This window comes from Marmota monax, unplaced genomic scaffold (genome assembly GCF_021218885.2).
Source record: "Marmota monax isolate L192 unplaced genomic scaffold, Marmota_monax_Labrador192_F-V1.1 WCK01_AAM20220418_F8-fsc00064, whole genome shotgun sequence".
Taxonomy (NCBI): Eukaryota; Metazoa; Chordata; class Mammalia; order Rodentia; family Sciuridae; genus Marmota; species Marmota monax.
Window position 1 is genome coordinate 809,173 of NW_026694542.1, and position 12,851 is coordinate 822,023.

The 12,851-nt window shown below is 44.9% G+C and overlaps 1 protein-coding gene across 8 annotated transcripts in view; it reads right to left on the reverse strand.

The window, feature by feature from the left end:
* Positions 1-2,119: 2,119 nt before the first annotated feature.
* Positions 2,120-12,851, reverse strand: part of Msi2 (musashi RNA binding protein 2) — a 370,756-nt gene continuing 360,024 nt past the window's right edge. For 2 of the 8 annotated variants that reach the window (XM_046420595.2, XM_058571487.1), the window contains 3 exons: positions 11,483-11,637; positions 9,690-9,762; positions 2,120-7,268 (listed from right to left, as the gene is read on the reverse strand). In XM_046420595.2, the coding sequence (XP_046276551.1) occupies positions 9,721-9,762; positions 11,483-11,637 (197 nt within the window). In that variant the 3' untranslated portion in view covers positions 2,120-7,268; positions 9,690-9,720. Of the gene's footprint in view, positions 7,269-9,689; positions 9,763-11,482; positions 11,692-12,851 lie in introns of all 8 variants that reach the window. The other 6 variants (XM_046420593.2, XM_058571485.1, XM_046420594.2 and 3 more) reach the window with 3 other exon arrangements.

Consider the following 12,851-nt stretch of genomic DNA (forward strand, 5'->3'; position numbering starts at 1 on the left):
TATTTGGTTTGCATTTGCCTATTTTCTTTGTCACCCCTTTATTTTCAGCCTTCTTTATCACTTATATGTGTTTCTGTACCCGGCATTGAACTGGGCTCTTCCCCACCAACTCTTCCTGCCACCAAACTGTTACTGTTTTGTAACAGTAGCAAATTCAATCCATTAGTATTGAGACAGTGCTGGATTTACTTAATTTCATTCTTTCCATCTTATTTGTATATTAAATTGCCTACTGTTGTTTCTTTTCCTTTCCCAGTTTTTGATTTTTTTCTATTCTCTTTTTAATGTTTCTCTATGAAACACTAGAGTGTGAAAAAATATTTTTCCTCTAATTGGTATTTTTCTACCTCTTCATTGGTTTAGGTGGGCACTTAGGTTCGAGGTCCCCCACCCATCCCACCTCCCAGGCTCACCCAGTCCTGATGCTGACACTGGTCACCAGCCTTGAACCCAGGGGCAGCAGGATGTCCTAGAGATGAGGTTTCATTCTGACCATGGACAAATTACCTGTTATTGTTTGGACATAAGGTGGCCCCCAAAAGCTGATGTGTGCGATGACACAAGAAGGTTCAGGAGAAACGATTGGGTTATGAGGACCTTAACCCAATCAGTGAATTAATCCCTAACTGGATTAACTGAGAGGTAACTGAAGGGGATAGTGTTGGCCGGAGGAGGTGGGTCACTGGGGGTGTGCCTTTGGGGTACATATTTTGTGTCAGGTGAATGGAGTCCCTCTCTGCTTCCAGATCATCATGTGAGCTGCTTCTGTCCACTGCACCTTCTGATGTTCAGTCTCACGTTGAGCCCTGGGGAATGGAGCCAGCTGTCTATGGACGGAGACCTCTGAAACCATGAGCCCCCAAATAAACTTTCCCTCCTCTAAAAATTGTCCTTATCAGGTCTTTTAGTCACAGCAATGAAAAGGCTGACTAAAATATGACCTATCTTCTTTGTAGACAGGCTCGCAGCAGGTGCAGGACTAACTAGATTGTGACCCGTCTGGCTCACAGCTGGTGTGCCTGTTCCCTGTGCTCCCTCTCTCTAGGCTCCTGGGCTGTGCTTGGGCCTCACCTTCTTTTGAGCTGAGCCATCAGAATGCGGATGGCCAAGATGGCCCTTTTCAGGTCTCTGAACCACTCGGCTCAGAATTCCTGGAAGGCATTTCTCACACTAGTCCCCAGGGTTCTTCTGTCTCTGGAGGACAGCAGGGATAATCCTTCAAGGTAATGGGACACTGGAGTATTGTGGCCCTGTCTATAGACACACAGGAGCTATCGTGGCACCCAGTGCTACTCTCTCCAGCCTCTCCCTAGGTCCTTGGTATAGTGGGGATGCTCATAAGATGGTTGTTAAAGCAGGAAATCAGAGGAGGGACCCAAGAAGGCTATGTCCTGAGGACCAGGGCTTTTCCCGAGGCCTTGAGGGAGTAGCAACAGGAATACTCTAAACTGCATGCTTTATTCCGTACAAACCCGGTGCCTTGGCTGTCTGTGTCTGGGGCCACAAACCCGAGGAATCCTGCTGGTTATCACCAGGTCTTTGTCCTCAATGAGCTGTCTTGGTTCTTCTGCTTCTTCTCAATTGCTTAGTAAACAGGAGGTTGCAAACACTGCAGAGGATCTCTCTCTATACCTTCAATTTTGTGATGCTAGTTATTTCTATTTGGAAAAACTCTGAATTCCTTAAGGACACAGGCCAGGCTTCCAGTCCCGTTCAGGCATCTGGAGTGTGCCCTGGCCCCTTCTCCCACATACTGTTGGAAACTAGCCGAGGCAGGCAAGAGGGGGTCACTTAGCTCTTCTATGCTGTTCCCCACTTCTGGGTCCTACAGTCTCATAGGACCTTTGCCACGTATTCCCTGAACTCCCAGGGATTCTGAGCAACTCCACTATTAATCTGCCCTACTTTCTGGCCTGCTTTTCCACCTTAATGGTCTCCAGTCCCTCATTACAATGGCTCAACAGGGAAAGGACTTCTTGGTTGGAGGCCCCCAGATCAACACTCAAGCCAAGGGGCGAGGCGGGGCAGGTGGGACTCGGTGATACCCTCTCCCCAACCCCCACAGTGGCTCTCCCCACCCCAGTCCTCTCCCACTGTGCAAGGACACCAGACAACTCTGTTCAAAACAGTTTATTTTATTTTATTTTTTGTCAGACAAACACATTGATTTCTGGACCACAGTAGAGGATGGAAACCTTTCACAAACTTATTTATTTGAAAATACAAATATAAAATTATACTTTCCACATCTGTGATGTGAGAGACTGCCATCCACATAGTAATTTTTTTACAACAGGGCTTTAAGAAAGCCACACACAAAGACCTGAAAGATGCTTGAGATAGATATATATATAGATACATATATATGTATATATATAAAAAAAATACTCACTACCAAAGTTCTCATCGGTTTCATACTAAAGTATAAAAGTAAGGGTGAGGTCAGCCACAGTGCTAGGGAAAGTTTTATTTAGATACATTTATGTCCACATGAAACGCTTAGACTTGCAACCTATTACATATGGAATTCCGAGTTTACAACACACCGTGAACGGCAGATTGGCTAGCCCACGCTACTCAAGAGCACACTCACAGACTCCACATGGGATGGTACAGTATGTACAGAATACAGTAGCAGGAGCCTTCCACGGAGGCTCTGGAACTTTTGTCTCTCAGTCCCCGTTCCCTTCCCCTCTCGCTCCCTGCCTCCCGGAAACGAAATCCTGTCTGAGACAATACATTCTGATTATTAGATAGCCGGGTATTTGGATTAAGGTTGCTCCCCGAGAGGGGTGGGTTTGATTCACATGATTTTTGTACTTTAGTTTACTTACTTATTATTATTATTCTTTTTTTTTTTTTTTGGTGAAAGGAAAAAAGAAAAAGAAAACGAACACATGACAGTATTAAAGTATTGCTTAACTTCCAGCATCATCTGGTGTAGTGTCCGTGCCCAGGACTGAGCTGAGCTGACCTCTGCTTGTTTTCTGCTCTAGGGTGAGGGTGGGCAACTCCCCAGTGTCTCTATCCAATGTGCTTGCCTGCAGCCGGTCCCTCTTCTCTACCCTCTACCCTCCTGGCTTTTGTCTTCCTTGGAAGATCACCTGGCTGGTAAAGCACATTCAAGATAAAAAAAAAAAAAACAAAAAACAAAAAAACTCCCCTCCCCACCTGTCCCCCTAGTCTCCCTCTGTCCCTGTGTGTCACTTCCAACTGATAAAGTATGAGTTAGTGTTTCTTTTGTAAACAATTTCATATGCAATATAATACAGAAAGCATGGCTGACCTTCAATAAAAAATGTAGTAAACTATATTGCTTTATTCTTGAATATGCTGCAGTGAGTGAATGGCAGAATGAAGCAGTGTGGTGGTGGTGGTGGAGGCTAAGTCCCTAGCCCTCGTTTGCACTAAAGATCAAAATAGGTTTTGTTTTTCTAGTTGGAACCAAAAATAAAAATTTTCCCCCAAAAAAGAAAAAAAAATATCCAAAATGAAACAAAACAAAATAACCAAAAATAAGAAAACTCGAAGATTGAAAAAAAAGGAAAACAAAAACTGAACACCTTTCAGGTCATTAGAACCAACAATTACCCAATGATTTTTATACTAGTCTAGCAAGATGTGTGTAACATTCACTGGCTGTGAACTGCTGTGCAGTGAGACATTAAATCCACAGCAACTGAGCCATGCTACCTTAAAGCCCAAGCTACAAGTTCAAATTAAGATGATGGTTATGAAGGATAAAAACGCAAGGCCTGTTGGGGCTTCGTTTGAATCAAGCCAATGAGCGACTGGGATAGAGCACGAGGCCGTCTGGTGGTCCAGAGCGGGATGAGGAAGACCACCACCAACCTCTGCAGAGGCTCCTGGAGAGGAGACCCCGGCTTGCCAACTCCATCTACCCCACGGCCACTCACTCTCCTCTGCTCAGGAGAAGAGGAGGTTGGGGCTTCCAGCAGATGGATCTGAAAGCCAGAGTTCCCGGTGGCTACACCAAGAGCCATTAGCCAAGAGGGTTTCTCCCTCAGGGAAGGTGAAAGGTGGGTCCCAGGTTCGCCACTGAGCTTAACTGAAACAAAGACGAGGCTGAACATCAGTGCTAAAAGAATTTACAAAAATCATTTGAAATGGACTTCTAGATGAGGTGGGGGGACTAACGTGAACCTTAACCTAGGTAGCCACATTAAAACATATCAGATTTCCACGAGATTTGTGCTATGGGCTACTGGGTCTCTTCAAAAGGTATATAAACATCTAAAACATATTCACACAGATTATCAATTTCTTCTGAGCATTCTTAAAAAAATATTTTTTTTTCTCTTAGTAAAATCATTTTAATATACCATGCCTCCCTCTTTTAAAAAATAAATTAAAAAAATCCAGTTTTGCATATCTAGCATTAGCATTTAAGGTAGTATGGCACACCCCTTCACAGTGAGGGGGGGTGGGGATCCACAAAATGCCGTAGAGTTGGTCGGCATTTGAACATTGTGAGACCTTGGGTTAGATGAAACCACATCAGATCAGGAAAAATACAAATTAAACTTGAAATTGAAAAAAAAAATTAAAAGGAAAAAACTGCCCCAAAATTATCAGCATTTTTTTTTCTTTTCATAAATAAGAGAAAGTTCTATCCTTACTGGTCCTAAATCTGAATAACTATGTCTAGTTTTTTTTTTTTTAAACCTTAATTACATTATACCTATCAATATGTACTAGAAGAAAGAGGAGAAAAAAAGTCACTACACTAGTACCAGGACAGCACGCTTACAAGATAGCCATTTTATACATTATTAACAGACAATGATCAACCAAGAGTCTTCTACGAGGTGATGGGGATGCAGAGAAAAGGAAGGGGATACAGTACGTCACCAACATGGACAAAAGTAACTAAATCCCCTTGCTAGACACTGAATCTGGGAATTTATTGTCTCTTTTTTCTTAAAATAAAACTTCTATTTTGTTATTTTATGATTTGAGGAAGTTCTGATATTTTAAAAGCGTCCAGCATTTTACTTAACCTGGTTGTTTGGAAATTAATACATTTAAAAAAAAATAGAAAGGAAAAAAAAATCCCCCCTCCCCCCGCGAATCTCTCCAAACAACCTAATATTTTACTGGAAAAACAAAGAACATGATTCTCTCTTCTAAAAAAAATGCTGTAGCTGTTTAATAAGGATTGAAAAAGGCTTTTTTTTCTTTCTTTCTGAGTTAGTATTTTGAAGTCTTTAGTTTAAAGATGCTTTTGCCCTACCATGTCTGTGAATGTCTACATTAGTCTACTTTGTTAGTAAAATTTATAAAAATAGGAGTGCAGCAGCTCTTTATAATAAATGTCGCATTCAGTGTCTCATACTGGCTGTGCCTTAAGTACCAAATTTATAAACGTAACAATTTAAAAAATATTAATAAAACGTCAATATCACATCTTTTAAAAAGAAAAAAATATATATCCACACTACAATATGTTTTAATGCCATCTATTGAGTTGTACTTCTATAAGTTGCTGTTGCTGACCTATTACCAATATTTAAAAAAAAGTTAAATTAAAAAATATCCTTCATCATAAGTGTCTTTCCCCAACCGAGGACCATATATTATAACAGCCAAATGTTAAACATGTGCAAACAGGAAACTGTCAGTTTTTCCCACCAGTCACAGTGCAGTGATGTTTATACTTTTTATTTTTAAAATTCTGTTTACATCTACAATAAATTAAAAAAAAAAAAGAATTCTTCCATAGCCTCTCTGGTGATACTTGCAGCACTGAGGTATTAAAAAAAATATATAAACCAAAAGGTTGCTTTCCTAATTTGTAAATAGAAAGTGAATGGAGAAAAGGTTGTATTCATGCAGGTGTATCCACTCCTGGCCCAGGGGCCCCCAGATCTGGGGCTGGGGTCGGCAGGGGAGGGGGAGGAGAGAGGCAGAGGGTCCTAGGAACGTTTGGAGGTGCTGAAATGATTGGACGATAGAAAATGATCAAATATTTAAAAATTAAGACTGAAAAAGAATGTCCCCTCCCTGACCCGCCCCCAAGCCAAACAGGTGTGCTTTGAAACTTTAAATATGTTAAATATTAAAATTGTAGCTTTGTCTTTAAAAAACGTCTTGGGAAAAGCAGTTTTTCATATTTTAAATAAAAATCTAGCTAGACGGTAACATCTGAAGCTGTGCACAGACAGAGAGGTTGATAGGCTGGTAGGATACTAGTACAGTTCATAGGTCTATCGCACTGACGACAGAGCTCGACAGCGCCCTCACTTGTCCGGGGTCGTCCTGGCAGCTGGGTGTTCCTCAGTCTCAGTACCGGACTTGGTCAACCTTCCATCCATCCCCTCCTCCTTCCCGAGCATCAAACTGCCTGGGACCGACTCCCTCACAAAAATATTTTTTTCTTGATTCTCTCTTTCTTAATAGTTTCTATGTAGTTAATGGAATTGTATTTACAACATTTCTTTTTTTTTCTTTTTTTTTTTTAGAATTCACAATTTCAAAAAACCTTATAATATGACCTCTTTCAACAGAAAAAAAGCACTTATAGAAAAGGAGGACACCCAAAACATGGTCGTCCTTACCTTATTGCCGAAAATAGATACTTAGGTTAACAAAGAGACATCACAAAAAAAGAACCGCTAAAGAGTCTGTTAATTAGCCTACTACATCTCACTTCGTCTACAACGCAAAACAGAAAGTTTACGCCCACCTCCCGCTCCCCTCCTCACAACAGCTGCGTGGTGTGCTAAAGTTCCACCTGAAAAATTCATAGTCTCAGAATTGGTACCAAAATATGGAGAGCAACATCACCATCTCAGCATCCTTTAAAAGTGAGAACAGAATCAAAACGAGCAAAAAAAAAAATTGTTTAAAGAAAAAAAAATGTAACTCCTTAATATAACAATTATACTATGGTTAGCTTTTGACTAGATATTAAAGCTAGGTGACTACTGGACTAAGTCAAAATTACTACCAAATTGTGATTCAAAGAGATTTAAAAGGAGGCGGGGAATAGAGAAGGGGAAGGGAAACCATCAAGAAAAACAAAACAAAACCAAACCAAAAATCATGGATTATATACACATTTAAAAGCTGTCGTCGTATATTACAGCAGATTCGTGAGATGAGATGTAGTCAACCCTCGATCCGAAGTGAGCCATCTCTGGTTGGGATGAGGAGTGAGGCTGTGGGGGTCCAGGTCTGAGGACATCACCTAAACAAAGGGCCACTCAGAAACTTCGCCCAGTCTTGCCTGGACATCCAGGTATGCTCTGCAGGGCCAGGAAGGTCAGAAGGATCCCGAAGAGAACAGAGAGTGGAGGGGGTGGGAGGAGAGAGAAAAAGGGTCAGGCAAGGGTGTGACTTACTGCAACCGTTCAACTACGATGAGTTTCCAAAGGCCTAGGCTGGGAGACTGGGCACGTGTGACGAAGGTGGGTGGCTAACATCTTTCTGAGATCACAGCCTGGGAAATCTGAAGTCTAAGCCACGCCTGATGCCCAGGCGAGGGCAGCTCTGTGACTCCTTCGCTGATGGGCTATAGGACTGGAGGCTTCTTGTGGTTATGGCAGGAAGGGTCTCGCCAGCTAACGGGTTGCGTTTGGACTTCCAGCCAGCTGGTCCAACTGCACATTGACCAGATAGTTTAAACTTGCTTTCAAAACTAAGTGGTAACGAAAAACTTTTGCCTTTAGTAGATACCCATGGATAACTGAAAGTGCAAATGTATACTAAAAAAATTCATATTATATACCAAAGGATTGAAGGTTGGGATACTTAAAAAAAAAAACAAAGTACACCACAACCCACTTGGGAAGACCAAAACTAAGTTCAGGACTCAAAGACTTGCTGAATGGGTCGCCCTGAATTGGCTGTGGGTCTGGGCCCCTCTTTTATGGATGGCACCAAATGTCAGAAGGGCACCTCTGCTGGGAACAAAGTGTATATCTGGCTAGTCCCCAACAGCCACAGTGTGATCCCGTGACTCGACTGGCTCACTTAGTTCCTTCTGGAAGGGGTAGGCTGCTGCCTCCATTCTCTTGGCTACATCAGCCTTCTTTGGAAACTGAGTCCTAGAGTTGGGTGAGGGAGATGAGCTGACTTCTGCCTACCCCTACCCCTTGGAGGGCGCTGGGGGGAGGAGGTCCACACTCCTGGGAGAGGAAGGGAAGGTGGAGCACCAGCATCTCAGCAACTGGCTGCCAAGGCTCTGTGGCGCCCAGTGATTGTTTAATTCCCTCTTCATCTGACTCCATGGGGGTGGGGGCTGGAGCTCTCTTCAATCCCCAGTCTTTGGATCTATCTGTCCTCCCTGCTCTACAGAGAAACCTTTCTGGGCCCCCAAACCCAGCTTAATTAGTAGCGAGAAGCTCTCCTTCAAACTGTTAGTGGCCTCTGGCTCTGGCCAGCAATGGCTGGGTCAGTGCTTGAAGGGGAGTGGAGGTGAGGGCTGGGGAGAATTCACACACATGGCTTATTGGGTTAAGAGAGGCAGCTGCGTTAGTTGAGGTGATTCCTTAGCAGCAACATGAGAGGAATCCAGAGATTTGTGGAGCTTAACTCAACCTGGTCCCCAGCTGGTCTCACCAGACCCAGTCCTGGCTGACTCAGGGCTGGGAGCAATCACTCTGCACCAGAGACCCAACACAGGCCTTTTCTATCCCACTCCAAGAGCAAAAGGCTCTTGTGCGCCAGTGGGATTTCCCGAGTAGAACCCATTCTCAGGCCTCAGCTGTCGCCCTCCCACTTCAAGGAGACCGGCTGGTGTTCCAACCCACTCCCCTCAACCTCATGTACTAATGCAGCACACATCTAGTGCTTTCCAGGATTACCCCACTCCCTGCTTGGAGTTCTTCCCAAGAATGACAGACACTCATTTTTGAGGAGAATGTGGCAGGAGGCTTGCTCACTGCCCGCCCCAACCTCCCTCTCCTCTGTCCCACCCCCTCCATATCCCCATCAAAGTGATTTAAAAAAATGTTTAATTAACTTGAGCTCAGTTTAAAAGGTTAGGAAACTGGCAGGGATCCAAATCCACGTTATGCAGGTGATGTCGTTAATTTAATTTGCTTTTTGTGCGGTAATCTGGATAATTACTCAGTAGTTACTGGCAAAAATGTTTTCTTTTCACTAAAAGATGGAGTCTGGCTGTTTGACGGCATGAATCCCATTGGCTGAGCCCCAGAGAGCCCTGGAGAGCTGAAAGGGCCCAGCAACCCACAAGGTCAGCTCACAGGACCTTCGGGAGTGGCCCTGGTCCCCGTCTCTGTCCCCAGGCTTGGCAGAAGTCCAGAAGTTCCCTACCTCCACCCCCACCCCATGGGCATAGTACTAAATCGCCTTCCAGTTTCCCACACTCTTGATTGTATTTCAAGACAGAGAAAGATGACAGTAGGGACGATACAGAAGTGGAATCAAAAGAACCAACTCAAGAACCAAAAAACCCCAAAATAAAAAAAAAAAAGAGAGAGAGAATAAAAAAAGGTGAGGTCATGATTAAAAGCTGGAGGAAGGGATGAGAGATTAAAAGACTGGATTTGTTCTTGCCCCCACCCGCCTGAAAAGGGGTCCAGAAAGAGGAGGGAGAGATGTTGATGTGATGAGACAAGGGCATGCTCATACATGTATGACCAGTGCACATACATGTACGGACACACCGGCAGGGTGGAGACACATGGCAGAGACGGTAATACCTCAGAGTGAGATGGCAACGAAAGCACCTGCTCAATGGTATCCATTTGTAAAGGCCGTTGCAATCAAAGGTCCCTAAAATTGCACAATTGTTAAGGTCATCAGTGCGCTATACATGGGAACAGATTGTCATATTCTGGGAAAGAAAATTATCTCTAGGACTAGTCTGTGGTTGCCAGCATGAATATGTAATTCTGAGACACCGTGCCATGAGGGACCAGGATGACATCCTCTCCAGCTCCAGTCCCTCCCTACCCCATGACCCCCACCCCAGCCTGTCTGCTTACACAAGGGAAACCAAGAGCCAGATTCAAAGGGGTGGGTGTGTAGTGGGGCTCATGCCCCAAATGACAGGCATGGGGGCCCTGACCCCAAAGAGCAAAGATAAGGACCTGTGTCTGTCCTGGGTTCCAATGGTTCAAGCTGGGGAGAAGAAATCCCAGTGCAGACAAACTATGTTGCTATGTGGGGTTTTTCAGAGAAATCACTGCAGCATACGGGTCCAAAGACTCAGGTTTTCAAAAACAAGTAGGGTCTATGTTTCTGGACACTGAAAATGGAAGTGAGTCGTGTTCTAAGTGGTGATAGACAGTTCCTCAAGTCGATGCAGCTCTTGGATGAATAATAACATTCTGGATTTGGTACTCCAGTTGATCCAAAAGGATTAGTCTCATCAAACTACTGACTCAAGTGAAACGTCTTGGGAGTGAAACTGAACAAGGACCCAGGCAGCACAGATAGGACTGGCAGATGAGTGTGTGTGTGCAAGAAAGAGAGAGATGGGGAGAGAAAAATGTGTGTATGATTGTGTATGCACAAGTGTAATGCACGGGGGCATGGATGGGGCCACCCTGGTGCCCCAGACTGTCTGCACAGGCTCTGTTCTCCCCAGCGTAGCCCTTAAGGCAGAGCTTGCCCGCTCTCTCCCACACGTGAAGTCTGACAGGGACGTGACCTGGGGCAGCAGTCACTCCCATCTCAGCTCAAAACCAAACTGCCTCCAAAATGCCGAGGCGGGCTAGGGCAGGGGTTGGCCAGTTTTCTGTTTCCAAAATGGAAGGGGAAGCGAGCAAGTGGGGCTCAGGCACATTCATGCTCACACACCAGGAGGGAGAAGAACAATACAATCTGAAAACAGCATGCAAATCTGTTAAGCAAATTTCCATTGCCTGGATTAGTCAGATTATAGAACCACAGAGCATTACAAATATCAAATGCATCTGGCCTTCGGGGGGCCACAGCTAAAGAACGCAAATGGGAACTTACTTGGAACCTGGAAATTGTAAGAAATGTTAGCAAAAGAAATGGCCTGGGAGGGGGCTCGCCCTCCTCACCACCTCCCAGGTACCAGAGCTGCCAATGGACATCAGTCGGGGACTCTGCTGACTAAGATGACTACCCCTGATGTGAGGGGGGTGGCTTGACACTGAGGACCTACTATGTGCAGGGTGCACACTGTTTCTGCTCATTCTCACCCAATGTTTGGAGGGAGGTAAACTATTCTTGTTCTGCAGCCAGGTACGTGAGGTTCACGGGTTATGTAAGTGGCTCAAGGTCGCAAGGGCTGAAGGTGACGGAGTGGTGACATGAATCTGAACTGCTCACATACGTTCTAGTTCATCACCGGGCCACTTAGGAGGTCCTTGGTATGTGTCTAGACAGAGCAGCGACAGCCTTCAGTAGCTGGCGGGACCGTTGATGGGGACCCACTGTCCTCTCCTCTGCCCCTAACTCATGGGCTGCAAGGAGTTGGTCAGGTAACAGGAGGCAGGAGGGCAGGAAGGCAGGTACTTACAGCTATGCCGTGGCCGAAGCCCGAGCCCGGCTGTGGGCTGGCCGCGCTTATGTAATTCCCCACTCCGGAGTCCTGGCTGGCAGGGCCATAGAGATCGGCGACAGGTCCTGGGCTGTTGGCCCCCGGGAAGCCTCCGGGCCGCGCCGGGTTGGAGCCTGCCGGGGAAGCGGGCGCGCCAAAATTCGGTTGAGCACTGTAGCTATTCAGGACTGGTGTGCAGAGAATAGAGCTGGGTATGAGGCCAGAAGCCAGGCATGCACCGATCATTACAAGCCAAACACTCGAGAAAAACAGCTGAGGCCCAACTTCTAACACTCAACCAAGGCCATGCGAAAACATGAGCAGGGACTCAAGAATACTCAGCCCAGGCTACTACTAAGAAGCTTGGAGCTCCAAAAATAGAGAAGAAAAAAACGATCATTCAACACACTACGGCAACCAACCGGAGGTGCTTCACTGCCCACCAAATTATCACAATAGAAATAGAGATATATATGGAGGAGAGAGAAAGAGAGAGAGAGAGATTTTTTTTTTTCACATCTGAATTGACGCTCATGCAGTCTTCTAGATTTGGGCACGTTGAGACAGCATTCACATCCCATGCAAACTACAAAGGAACTAGTTTTAGACTACACATTGTGTTAATATTGATATTAAAACGTGACAGGAAACAAAGCAATTTGTGTCTAGGAAAAAAAAATCTTTGGGGAGGGGATTTTTAAATTTTTTTTTGTGTGTATGTTTCATTTTTCTTTCTTTTCTTTTGGATCCATTAAATGACAAATTTGTTTAAAGGAAAAAAAAAGACAAAAAAAGATCTCCATTCTGCATCCCTCCCCCACCCATTCCCCCTCCCCACTGGCTACTCCCTCCTTTCCCACCCCTCCCATTTATATCCCTGCATGAAAGTCATTAATACTGAAGTGGTCGGAGGATGGGTTATGTCATGGAGAGTTCGGGCATCTTAACGTAACGGTAATGATGGCGACAGAGGGTTCCCTTTTGGGGTGGAGAGCAGGGGATGGAGGGAGGGGATGGGGTGGGGATGGTAACCTGAAGGTTGGGCTAAAGCTGGGGTGGAGCCAATGGTCCTACAGGACACCCACACACTCACCTCCTGCAGGAGAAGGAAAGGGGGGATTTAAACCTTTTTTTCCTTTTGTTTAAACAACAACAACAAAAAAGACAAAGAAGTATGAATGCAGCATACCAACTAAACCAATTTATAGCTAAAGCTTATCTGTCCGAAATGCCTGCTCTGTTAGTTATCCTCAGGTATAAGCTCCACACTGAGAAAAAGAAAGCCTGGAATGCACCTTTGTGACAGAGGACCGACCTGACACCCACACACCTGGAGAGTGGCAGGTTG